The 13,652-nt window shown below is 43.1% G+C and overlaps 1 protein-coding gene across 1 annotated transcript; it reads right to left on the bottom strand.

The window, feature by feature from the left end:
- Positions 1–696: 696 nt before the first annotated feature.
- ZFP62 (ZFP62 zinc finger protein) lies at positions 697–13,572 on the bottom strand. The gene is given in 3 exon segments (XM_014730439.3): positions 697–916; positions 919–3,528; positions 13,360–13,572. Coding segments are annotated over 3 exon segments (2,643 nt in total). The 5' UTR covers positions 13,361–13,572; the 3' UTR covers positions 697–884.
- Positions 13,573–13,652: the final 80 nt, after the last annotated feature.

Below are 13,652 nucleotides of genomic sequence, written 5' to 3'. Positions count from 1 at the left end.
TACTGAATGTGCTGAATTGCTCTCCATGGTAGAACCTTTTATCTGTAGCGTAACGTGTGAGGTTTTCACTCCTCACATATTCATCATTCATTGAGGGGGTTCATTTGAAATTTTTTAAGTTTCACCCATTTAACTACTGTATCACATTACAATAGAACAGTCCAATTAACCTGCATTTTTTTTGAATGACTCTCTCCTACCTCATTAGATTTATAAGTCTGCACTTTTTACTTTTCCTACAACAAAATCCAACTTTTGTTTCAGAATTTGTCATCACCCCCCCAAATCATTCAATTATATCAAGTTTATACTTCATGATCACTATTATTAAATAAATTTATATTCCCTGAATTTGCCTGCTGGAGGCCCTTCTTGGATTTTTTCTACTGACCAATGTATAATTGGGATTCAAAGCTATCCAGGAATTTCCCACATTTCTATTCACAGAATTTATCCTAATATGAACTTTCTGATCACGATTATGTGACTTCTAATTGAAGTCCTTTCCTCATCCATGTGTTTTCTTTTATGCCCAGAAATGTCTGCTTATTTTGAAGGCTGTGTTTAACCCCCATCATTTTGATAAAGGTTGTATCGCCAGGATGAACCATTTTATATTCCAGAAGGGCTCAACCATCTTGACCTGGGAGACTTTCTTGCAGGCTATCATCAAAGATCACATAGAAAAGATTACTCAGGGTTTCATTTAGACTATGTAAATTATAAGCCATGAACAAGGATCTCAGACATTCTTACATTCATAAGGTTTTTCTTCCATTTGAGTTCTTGGAGACTTGGCAAGCTCTGCCTCCTACAGCGAAATGCTTATCCTGGTCCCATCCAGAGCATCCTCTCCCTCATGAGTTCTTTTCTGTGATGTGCTACTATGACTTCCCACATTTGTCACATTTAAAGATTCCTCTCCAGTGTGGGTTCTTTTATGCTTGGTGAGATTTGATCTGATATTAAAAGCTTTCCCACACTCACTACATCGGTATGGCTTCTTTCCAGTGTGGATCCTTTTGTGTTGGTCAAGGACTGATCTATAATTGAAGGATTTCCCACACTCACAATTATAGGGCTGCTGCCCACGGTGGATGCTCTTATGGTTGATAAGACTTGAGTGTGAGATGTATGCCTTCCCACACTCATCACATTCATAGGGTTTCTCACCCGTGTGGATCCTTTTATGTACTGTGAGGCCTGAGCTGTTCCTGAATGCCTTCCCACACCTATCACATACATAGGGTTTCTCCCCCGTGTGGATCCTCTTGTGTTGAGAAAGGAGTGAGCTGTAACTAAAAGATTTCCCACACTCAACACATTTGAAGGGTTTCTCCCCTAGATGGACTCTTTTATGGCTTATAAGAGTTCTGCTTGAGAAAAAAGCTTTTCCACATTCATCACATGTGTAGGGTGTCTTGCCAGGGTGGGTACTTTTATGGTTAATAAGGCTTGAGTGTGAGATGTAGGCTTTTCCACACACGTCACATCCATAGGGCTTCTCACCAGTATGGATTCTTTTATGCACTTTAAGGCTTGAGTTGTTTCTGAAGACTTTCTCACACCTGTCACATTCGTAGGGTTTCTCTCTAGTGTGGACCCTTTTGTGTTGAGAAAGGAGTGAGGTGTAATTAAAAGATTTCTCACACACATCACATTTGTAGGGCTTCTCCCCAAGATGAATCTTTTTATGGTTTATAAGGGTTCGGTATGTGATGAAGGCTTTTTCACACTCATCACATTTATAGGGCTTTTCCCCAGGGTGTACACTTTTATGATTTATAAGGCTTGAAAGTGAGATGTAGGCTTTCCCACATTCTTCACATTTGTAAGGTCTCTCCCCACTGTGGATTCGTTTATGTACTTTAAGGCCTGAATTATTTCTGAAAGCTTTTCCACACTCATCACACCCAAAAGGCTTCTCCCTTGTATGAATCCTTTTATGTTGCTCAAGGGCAGAGCTGTAATTGAAGGATTTCTCACAATAGCTACATTTATAGGGCTTCTCCCCAAGATGGATTCCTTTGTGGTTTTTAAGGCTAGAGCGTGAGATATAGGCTTTCCCACACACATCACACTTATATGGTTTCTCCCCAGTGTGGAGCCTCCTGTGCACTTTGAGGCCTGAATTGTTTCTGAACGTTTTCCCACACACATCACACACATAAGGTCTCTCTCCAGTGTGAATGGTTTTATGCTGAAGAAGAAGTGAATTATAGCTGAAGGATTTTCCACACTCCTTACATTCATGAGCTTTCTTCCCAGGGTGAATGCTTTTATGGACTGCGAGGCCTGAGCTATAGCTGAACGCTTTGCCACAGACATCGCACTTGTAAGGTTTCTCTCCCGTGTGGATCCTTTTATGCACTATAAGGCCTGAGCTGTTCCTGAAGGCCTTCCCACATTCATCACATTCATAAGGTTTCTCTCCAGTGTGAATGACTTTATGCTGAATAAGGAGAGAGCTATAATTAAATGATTTCTCACACTCATCACATTTATAAGGTTTATCTCCAAAGTGAATGCTTTTATGGTTTAGAAGTGTTCTGCAGGTAATGAAGGCCTTCCCACATTCATCACATTCATAGGGCTTCTCACCTGTGTGGATCCTTTTGTGGACCCTAAGGCCAGAGCTATTACTGAAGGTTTTCCCACAGATGTCGCATTCGTAGGGCTTCTCCCCTGTGTGGATCCTTTTGTGGACTCTGAGACCAGAGCTGTTCCTGAAGGCCTTCCCACACTCACCACATTCATAGGGCTTCTCCCCAGTGTGGATCCTCTTATGTTGGTCCAAAACAGAGCTATAATTGAAGGATTTTCCACACTCATCACACTTACAGTTCTTCTCCCCAGAATGGGTACTCTTGTGGTTGATTAGGCTGGAGTAGGACATGTAGGCTTTCCCACATTCCTCACACTTGTACGGCTTCTCCCCAGTATGGATCCGCTTGTGGACTCGAAGGCTCGAGCTGCTCCGGAAAGACCCTCCACAGTCATTGCACTCATAGCGTTTTTCCCCAGTGTGCATAATTTTATGTTGAACAAGGCGGGAATTATATTTGAAGGATTTCCCACACTCATCACATTTATGCAATTTCTTAGCAGCCCTGCTTTTCTGCTGTGGACTGGGGTGAGAGTTTCCATTAATGTTCTCCACACATTTGCCTTGTTCACTGCTTTTCTGTTCTATAGAGACAGTCTGGTGTGTAACATGTTTTGAGGTCAGATGTAAGCTTTCCTCACATGACTTGTCTTCCTCTTCTATCTTTATATTTGCTGTGTTCTTGGCTTTGCCAATCTTTTCTCTGATGTCACTTTTGTCTTCCTTCATTCTTTTTCCCTCAGGCTTTTCCAACTGATTCTCTACCTTGCTATCCCAATCACACGTTTCACCAACCTTAGATTCCTGCATATGATCCTTGTGGAGACCTTCCACTTTTGGCCACATGGATTCTGCATTTCCAACATTTTCATACTTTTCAGTTGATTCCTCATCCTCAGTGCCCCTTGTCTTCAAATGTGACACTAAACCAAGAGAATGAAAATGATACTTGTTCACTTTGTTTAGAAGAAACTGAAAGAATTACATCCAAATTCACTCATTCACTTGAAAAATGTTTATTGACTGCATGCTGCGCGAAAGGTACCATTTTTAATGGCTGGGGATACAATACTGAACATGCCAAAATTTCTGCCCCTGTGGAGCTAATGTTAAAATGCTAGATCCCTGAATTTCCAATGGAACGAAGAACTTCTCTATTCTTGCATAACAGCTTAGTATGAGGGCAAGTTGAAATGATGCACAGAACCAAGGGCAACATGATCAGTTTTTGAAAAATGTCACCTAGTCAGGAAAAGCAATCAGAGGGTAGAAGAAATCTCTGAAGAAGAGGAAATAAAAAGATTAATAAGTGAGACAATAGTTAAGAAGACAATCAGCAGAGGGAAAACTAAAGAAGAGGAGAAATCAGTACCTGGGTAGAGAGACTAGGGAGGTGGTCATGAAATCATGAGGAGAGTCCTGTCAGAGAGGAGAAAGAAAGCAAACTGCAGCTGCATGGAGTTGGTCTGGTCTCCTGGACTTCCTCGCCAAGGAAAACACCGACTGTTGCAAGTGGGTAGTCAGGCAAGAGGAACTCTATACAGAAGAACACACTCCGGCCTGCCAGGCAAAGAGGCTTTCACCCCTACTTTACGAGCAGGCTAACTGCAGTCAGAGCACATCAAAGTATAGAAGCTAAAACACAAACCATCAAGCAAAGGGAATAATACTGCCTAGGTTCAAATGCCTAGCTGCATGACCTCAAGAAAGTTATTTAACCTCTCTGTGCCACAGCTTCCTTATCCGTAAAATGAGGGCACCAGGGTTGAGATAACATACTTAAAATGTTGAGAACAATGCCTGTTACTTGGTGAGTGTGATACTTATCTCATTATATATTCGAGGTTGGGTGATTAAGCAGGGTTGAGACCTGGGGATAAAGCACAGGACTCAGGAAAGGTAAAGTGCTTCTCAAAGCAGCTTTCAGGGCTCAGACAGGGACTCTCCATTCCCCTGAAGGCAGTCTACACACAGGTGGCACTCCATCAGCATCCAGGTACTGACAGACTAACTCCAGAGAACAAAAGAAACAATTCTAAGCTTGTTATCCCCCAACCTTGGACAATGAAACATTTCTGATTCGACTTAGTTAAAATTTGGATCTCCTCTCTTACCCTGGGTATGAGACTCTCTTGGGTCAGCACTCGAATTCTGTCAGTCCTGCTTAGAAACTCTATCTGTGAACATGTGAGGAGGAAGCAGGGGCAATAAAAGAAAAGCAAGATATACACTCTGGAGTGGACATGTATAAAGAATCACACTCATGATCCATTTACGCTTACGGGATTGCAAAGATGGACTCTGAATTAAAACTTACAGAACAGGAGAAGAAGCTAGGAACTCAGCACCACAAAGATCAAATAAAGCACTACTCAGTAGACACTCCACCAAAAGGTGGTTCAGCTGAGAAAGCTTCACAAAATGACTATTAAGTAATACTAGGTAAGAGATCTTCAGAGGTCACTGAGGAACTGTGGCCTAGTTCCTTACTCCCTTTCTTTACTACTTTGGGCAGAACACTCCACGTCACTTAAACTCTGAAGGCTACTGAGTGGGCAGTGGAATTCCAGAACCATCAACAGCAACACAGCTTTTATCTGTGCTCTGAATCCTGCTCCCACACACTCATCAGCGAACCTGCTCCATCCATTCCCATGGCCTTGGCCCCTCCACCTCTACTTATCCTCAGCCCTCAGAAGAGAATGAAGTTTGAGTTCCTACAGCCATAAAACCACATCCCCTAAAATAAACACACAAAAATTGTAGGAGAAAAACAGAAAGGGAAGAGCTATGAGGGGGAATAGCTATACTTGATATTAAAATACACCACAAACCCTCTATAACTGAAACAGCGTGGTGCTGGTGTATAAACAGACTAACGGAATAGAATACAAAGTCCAGAAATAGTTCTAATTACACACAGAAATCAAGCACATGATAAAGATAGTAGGTCAAATTACTGGTACAAAGATGGTCTTTACAATTGTGTTGGAATAACTACACAGCCATTTGGAAAAACATAAAATTAGATCCATTGTTTACACCATACACAGGAATAAACACCAAATGGAGCAGAGCTTTAAATGTAAAAAAGTCACACTATACAAATACTAGAAGAAAACATGGGTGAATGCCTCTACAACTGGGTATCGAGAAAGCTTTCTAACTATGACCCAAATGCAACAAAAGGTTGATGAATGCGACTATATAAAAATAAAATTGCATGGCAAAAATGCCATAAGTGAAATAGAGAATAAAAGACAAAATGGAAGAAAATATTTGCAACCTGCATCATATATAAGGGCTTATATCCCTAATACATAAAGAATTTTCAAAAATTGAAGACAGACTAAAAGTCCTACAGAAAAAATGGGCAAAAGACATAGACAATTCACAAAAAGAAACATTAAAATGGCCCTTAAACATGTTTCCAACTGTAACATATCATTTCTCATCTGCCCAGACTGACAAATAGTCAAAAGCTTGACAATACACTCTGTTGGTGAGGCAGTGGGGGGAAACAGGAACTTGTGACTCATACATTACTGGGAAGGCAAAGTGGCATAACCCATGTTGAGGGGAATTTGCCAACAGCCAACACAACTATGTATGCATTTACACTGCACTCCAGAAATCCATCTAGGAATTGATACTGAAGATCCACTTCCAATAATATAAAGTATATATGCACAAAGCTATTCATTGTAGCATTATTTGTAGCTAGAAAATCTGAAAAACAACCTACATGTCCAAGCACAGAAGATTGGTTTAACAAACTACAGCACATATACACAATGGAGTGCTAAAAAAGAATGAGGAACATCTCTATAAGTTGATTAATAGGGAGCAATTTCCAGGATATAATGTAAAGTGAAAAAGAGCATATATGCTAAGTTTTATGTAAGAAAGAAGGATAATAAGAAAACGAGCATATATCTTCTTATCTTTATAGTAATGAGAGAAACCAGCAATCAATGAAGTCTGTTACTTATAAGGAGTGGGGTGGGAGGAACAGAGCAGAAGGGATAGAGGAGAGAGACACTCTAAGTACAGCTTTCTGTATAGTTTTTACCTGTGAAAGGATAATAATGTTCTGCATATTCAAAGAATAAAATTAAGTCAATGAGAATGAGAAAGAAAAGCAGCCAAACCAGAAAGCAAACAGAAATACATGAAATTATCTGTGTTTCACATGAATACTGTAACCACAGGAAGGAAACAACAAAAAAAAACGAGAGAAATAACCCATGCCACTTCAGCACATAACATACCACTATATCCTCATTCTCTCGGTCTGGAGGAGGGTGGAGGGGCGGTGGGGAGGAGCTGCAAATCAACTGTACTCTTTTTAGTAGGTTTGTTTTCTGCAGTGGAATGGGCAAAGCAATTCTGAAACAATTTTAGATGTGTTATGGGACTGAGTAAATGTCCTGACTTAGTCGTGAGCCAGGGCTCTCCTGGAGGAAGAGGGGACATAAAAATAAGGAATAGGGGAAGGCAAGAAAGAACCCTGTAGGGATGAACTGAGGTATGGTGTGAACTCATGATTCTAAATTAAACATATGCACATAAATATAAATGTATGAATATTCACACATGTGTATATGTACATATATTCCCTAGCTCTCCACTGAAAAGCTAAGAAGCAAAAACATCTCAGTGGTAATGGGCACATCGAGCACTCTGTTCTTGGTCTCTACTACCACTGCCTACTAAAAGGAAACAGCTCCTCAGAAAAATGGCCGATTCCAGGCTGGGGACAGGATACACACAAGATGAGCTGGGTCATGTTGTTATGCTAGCAAGTAAGGAGATACTAAAAAAAACGATGGGGGCATGCCACAAGAGCCCGCTTGAACACTTAATTTAGGCTCCATAATAACTACATACAGTAATGAATTATAAACCATTGAAAATAGGATTTCAGGAGTCCATACAAACAGGAGAGAAAGAGAGGCCTCTTGCTTACAGAATGCCAGGGCTGGTTGGTAATGTGGAGAGAGTAGCAGAGTTGGCAAAAACAAAAGCAACATTCTGCAGCTATAGGAATAAAGACTAGATCAAGGGAGAACTATCAATGGATGCTAAATCTAGGGGGAGATTTTGACAACCAGCGGAATATTTGCAGGGTCTTAAAATAGTCCCCCTAGACTACAAGGGAAAAAATAGCGTTCTAAATATCACCAAACTGGAAAGATGGACATCAAGTGCTTCCAGAAGTGACACCCTGAGGGTCACCTATGAGAATGCATTACCTAAACTGAATCACAAGGAAATATCAGGTAAATCCAAAACAAAGAATATTCTACTAAAAGGTGTTTGTATTCTTGAAAAGTATCATTTTCATAGAAGAAAAAGAAAGGCTATACAAATGTTCCGGATCAAAGAAGGCTAAAGAGACTTGACCACTAAATTCAATACCTGACCTGGAGTGGATCTGTACTGGAGGGAAAAATTGTTATAACACTGTATGTAACACATAATAATAGTGTCAATTGAACAAAACTGGAATATGGATGGTAGATTAAACTAGTATAAACTTTAAATACAATGAAGGTTCCAGTTGTAAAAAGAATCATGCAAGAGAATATTCCTATCCTTAGTAAATATACCCTGAAATATCTAGGGGTAAAGGGCCATGATGTATGTATTGCCCTCAAATGATTTATTAAAAGAAAATTATATGTATGAAACAGCAAGAGAAGACAAATGAAATGTTAACTACAGTTGAATATGAGTACAGACTTTTTTTTACTCTCTTATTCTTGAAAATTTTCCATCTGAAATGATTTCCAAATAAAAAGTTCAAAAAATGTCAAAAAGTAAATTTAAAATTCCCTCAACTCTATCTTCCCCTCCAGGTACTGCTTTTTGCCATCCTGCCTCCTGTTCACAGCTGTGTCTAACACTAGTCTTCACATTCCCATCTCCCCTCCTTCCTCATCTACTCAGTCTGATTGCTCCCACTAAGACCATGCCGCACTAGCTTCTTCAGGGGCGGGTGCAGACTCCCCAGCCTGCTGCCCCGTGGATGTTCCTGGCTCCTCTGTTCCACCTCAAACCTTTCCTCTTCTAACTCAACACCCTCCCTGGGCAGCCCCATCTATATATGTGGCTCCTACCACTCCTATAAGCTGCCTCTCAGGTATTATCTCCAGCCCAGACCTCTTTCTTCAATCACAGACCCTCCTGTCCACCCGTCCCCCCCTTCGCCTAAAACAGGAGTGGGCTCTTCCCCTTCCCTCACCCCTCCACATCCAGAACAGCCCTTAAGACCAGGTGATTCTACTGCTTGAAAGTTCAAGTCCCTACCCCCAACTCCATTCCCATTGCTAAGGCCTTAGTTTAAGCACTCCTAAATGCCCTTCTGAACTTCTCCCATAGTCTTCCTACCTTCACTTGTATCCCTCCAACAGCCGTCAAGTTTTGAAAAATGCACATCTGGTCACTCTCCAATGACAAATCTTCCCAGGCTACTTAGCGTGGCACTTGAAGCCGTCTGCATCCGGGCACCTGGAGTGACTTGCTGGATACCAAATGGGCCACGCTAATCCACCCCTCACTGCTACTGCATTCGGGAATCCTCAGTCTGAATGGACCCTTTCCACTGACTCTCTGACAGATGAATTCTTTGTCCTCTTCTTGTCCTCTGTGATTCCCTGTTTGATTGGCTGCTGACTGGCCTGGTCTGCACGAAATCACAAATCTTCGACTGCTTACCTCTCTGACCTAGGCAGGCAGAGGAGTCTCCCTGTCTCACCCCTGCTTAACATCCTGTTTGGGTGGAAGCACGGTGTCCCATCACCTGATGGAGTTCACCCAATCTTCTTAATGACTGAAATCAAGACAGATCAATATAAATGTGCATTTTTATTGAAAATAGATGGTTTGCAATAAGATTCATATTAATCAATACTGAGACTAAGAAAAGGTCAGTCAAAAACACAGGCAGAAAAGTACCAAGACTTAAAAAGCCAGCACTAGGGTAAATGCTGTTGCTGTGGTCTGAATGTTTGTGTCCCCCTCAAATTCATGTTGAAATCCTAACCCCCAAAGATGATGGTATTAGGACGTGGGGTCTGTGGGAGGTGTTTATGTCATGAGGATGGAGCCTTCACGAAAGGGATTAGTGTTCATGTAAAAGAGACCCCACAGAGATTCCTTGGTGCCTTGATCTTGGACTTCCTAGCCTCTAGAATTGTGAGAAATAAATTTCTGTTGTTTATAAGCCATCCAGTCTGTAGTACTTTGTTATAGCAGCTCGAATGGACCAAGCTACTAAAATGTAGACAATCAAAAGAATGTAACAAAACATTAAGTTATCTTTATAAACAATAAGATGCATTCCAGTATCTCAGTTATCTCTGAGGCCGGGTATTGCCCAAGGAATTTAGATTATGATCCTGTTTTTTTCCCCAGGCACTGGGCTAGTCCTGGGGATGCAAAGATGGTTAAGACAAGGCCCTGCTATCAAGGACTAGTCGGAGAACCTGGCAGGAAAATAACTAACACATGATAAAAACGTCAGCTACAGGGCACTGATGAAAGGAGGGAAGGGATCAACTCTGCTTCAAATGATTAGGAGAGCTTCGGGAAGAGGAGGAGAGCAGTTCCAGCAGAGGAAGGAGCAGGTGCGAAGGGACTGGTGTTCACTACCTTCTGTACAGCCGGAACAGAGGGTGGCGGGCACAGCTGGACAGGTGGGCAAAAATAAGGGCTGCACCAGGGTCTGCTCATCATACTAAGGAATCTAGATTTGATCCTGAGGAGCTGTAGGTAAAGGAGTAGCAAAGCTGGATATGAATTTTGGAGGATCACTTATTCCATTAAATTAAGAGTTGATAAACTTTTCTGTAAAGGGCCAGACAAAAAATATTTTAGGCTTTGTGGGCCACATATCACTTTGTCACTTATTTTTCTTTGTTTGCTTTTGAACATTCTTTTTAAAATGTAAAAACCATTCTTGGCTTGCAGGCCATACAAAAACAGACCATAGGCCCAGTAGTTTGCCAACCTCTGTTAAATAATATCAAGGAATCAGAGTTAATGTAGGATGGTGTGATAATAGCACTGTGGCTATGTTAAAAGTGCCTCTTTTTTTGGTAGATTGAAGTATGCTAGGATGAAATGGCACGATGTCTGGAATTCCCTTTAAAATAACTTCAACAAAGAAAAAATAAAAAGGCAAAGACGAAACAAATGTAGAACCTGATAATTGTTGAATCTGAGCTATGGGTACACGGAGTTTATTGTACTACTCTGCTGTATGCTTACATATTTTCATAATAAAAAATTCAAAGAAATAAGGATCACTCATATCAAACGAAGTGAGAAAATGGATTGAGAGAAGAGATAACTGAGTCGTGGAGTCTGGGAGGAGGTTATTATAATCCAATCAAGAAGACTGATGTGGTGGCTAAGTCACGTTTCCCCAAGACACTAGAAAATAATCACTCCAAAACCACGACTCCTGTATAGAGGGCTTAACAGATTTAATGTCTTAAGAATTCTACAGGCTGGATGGGAAACTCCTCTCTAACCAGTTCTCAGCAGGAAGCACGACCCAACAGCCTATTTACATCTGTCAAAACTGTCAGCCATAGAATGCCTTCCACTCCTTCCAAATTACACATGACTGATCACCTCTGGGCGCCTCTGTGCCTGTAGTTCACATTCCTCCACCAATGCCTAAAAAAGTTCATGCAGATAGTAAGAACTTGCGCTTAATTCTTGCTGTCCCGGTCCCAAAGAGTCAGGAGCCACTTTCTCAAGAGCCTAGACAATGCGCAAGAGAGGAACTGTGGCCCACTCTGGTCAAAAATTCCTGCCCATTAACAACAGACTGCAACAAGCAACATACCCAGCAGCTACTTTGGATTTCCAGAGTGCAAACCATATTCCACAAGTCAATCTACCATCAAATGTCACAGCTGGATTCTGTACCTTAAGTTCTTGGATATTATATTTGGCTTGGAAACGACCAGAGAAAACAAGAGGGAATGTGAGCACAAAATGCTCACCAACTCAGAAGAAAGAGTATCTAGGAAGTGGGAGAAGGGGACAAATGAAAGATGGGACTAAAGAGTAAGTGACAAAAGTGATATACAGATGAAAGAAAGAGAATATGGTGCATGGTTTAGTTACTATTGCATCTAGTTCATGAATATAAGAATTGCAAATGTTAACATGAATTGGTTCTCTTGCTTAAAAGTAGAAACAAGGATTAAAGGTGATTTTTCCTTAAAGTAAACAATGAAATAGAACATTCTCATACCTGGTAGTGGAGAAGAGATTTCTAGTCATCCTGGGGAATAAGGTAAGCAAAGGAGATTCTTATGAGAGGCTGAGAGATTTTTCTGAAGCTAAAGGGGCAGAGACTGGCTTGAAGAGAGTCAATAGAATTAGCTTGTTAGGCTAGCATAAGGCTATCGTTTGTAAACACAAGTCTCAGGAGAGAAAAGCTACTTGGTTTTATTTTTTAAACACTCTACATGAGTTATTATAATAATGATTTGGCATATTTAAAAATTTACCAATAACTGGCTCAGTTAATGTAAAAACAAAGATTATTTTGATTAACCCCTTCTTTAGAAACTCTTGCTCAGATATGCCCAAGTACAACGTCATTGAGAGCACCATTGTTTGAAGTAACAAAAAAACTGAAAACAATGCAAATGTCCCCCGAATAGACCTAAAAAATTACGGAACATCCAAACAATGCCAATCCAATACCACAACACTGTTTAAAAAAAAAAAAGCTCTTCCGAAGATCCCTTGGATAAAGTGAAAGAAGCAAAGGGCCAGAACTTTGGAGAGTACCCTAACACCTGTGTGGGAAAAAGGGGGAACTAACTACATTTATATTTGCCAGTATTTGCGTATAGAAACTCTGGAAGGCTACACAAACTAACACATGTGGACCTACGGGGCCTGGGCCTAGGAAGATGGCTCAACAGGAGCAAACTTTTTCACTGATAGCTTAGACTTTAAGCACTTGAATCATAGAATATATTAAGAAAACAAAACCCTCGTGCTCTCAAAAAGAAAACACCCCTGGCGGCCACCTAGTCCAAACGTCTTATAGCCGCATACCAGCCCTGGCACCCCATTCATCGTCGGCGGTCCCCGGGGCCAGGAGCCTCCCCGCCCGCCGCCCCCGGGCGCACCCGTCCGTGCACAGGTGGGCTTCCCCAGGGCAAGGCCGCGGAGCGCCGCCGCCGGGCTCGGCCCACACCCGCGGCGGGAGTCCCTCAACACCCTCCCCGCAAGGAAACAAAGCAGGGGGAGTCGAATCTGATCACCCCGGGGCCCCTCCAGAGCTCGTGTTCACTCGAGTCCCGGGCCACGCTTCGCTGCAACGGGGCCGCGCAAGCAGCTTGTCTTAGAGCGCTAACTTGCAGGGTCCCCTCCGGCCCGAGACAGCAGCGAACAGCTGGGAAACACGGGAGCCGGGCCTAGCCCTTCTCTGGGCACCGGGCAGCCCCAAACCGGCCCGGGCCCGCTCGGACGGCGCAATCGGGGGCCAGAGGGAGCCCGGTCGGCTCTAGGGGCGCGCCCTCCACCCTCGGCCGGCCCGAGGTCTTCCTTCCCGTCCACTCCCCGGAATGCGCCTCCTGAGGAGCGTCCGGGGAGGCAGCAGCTTCCTCCAAGATCCCGCCCGAGACCCGAGGGGCACCCAAGACCCGGCCAGGAAGGGAAGCGCGCGGCAGACGAGGGCCGGGGGCGGGAGCGCGGGCGGCCGCGAACTCACGTACTGGCTGTGGCGGCGCCGCGGGAGCCCGGCCGCCGGCGGGACAAAAGCGCGGACGGCCCTGCCGGAAGAACCCGCGCCGCTCCGGGCACTTCCGACTCCTCTCTGGGCGGCTGGAGGACCGAGTCGATGGTAGCTCTGCGTTCGGGCACGTGACCCACGAAGCGCTCGGAGGGCAACGGCGCAGAGGGAGGGTCGTCCCTTTTCTGTTTAGCGAGTGCCCGCCCCTTGGCCCGCGCTGGGGCCGTACCCGAGGAACTGTTGGCGCCGCTTCCGGTTTTGGTGGACTTCCTATTC

The sequence above is a fragment of the Equus caballus genome, chromosome 14 (assembly GCF_041296265.1).
Source record: "Equus caballus isolate H_3958 breed thoroughbred chromosome 14, TB-T2T, whole genome shotgun sequence".
NCBI lineage: Eukaryota > Metazoa > Chordata > Mammalia > Perissodactyla > Equidae > Equus > Equus caballus.
The sequence above is the reverse complement of the archived record's forward strand: the minus strand, read 5'-3'. Positions and strand labels throughout refer to the sequence as shown.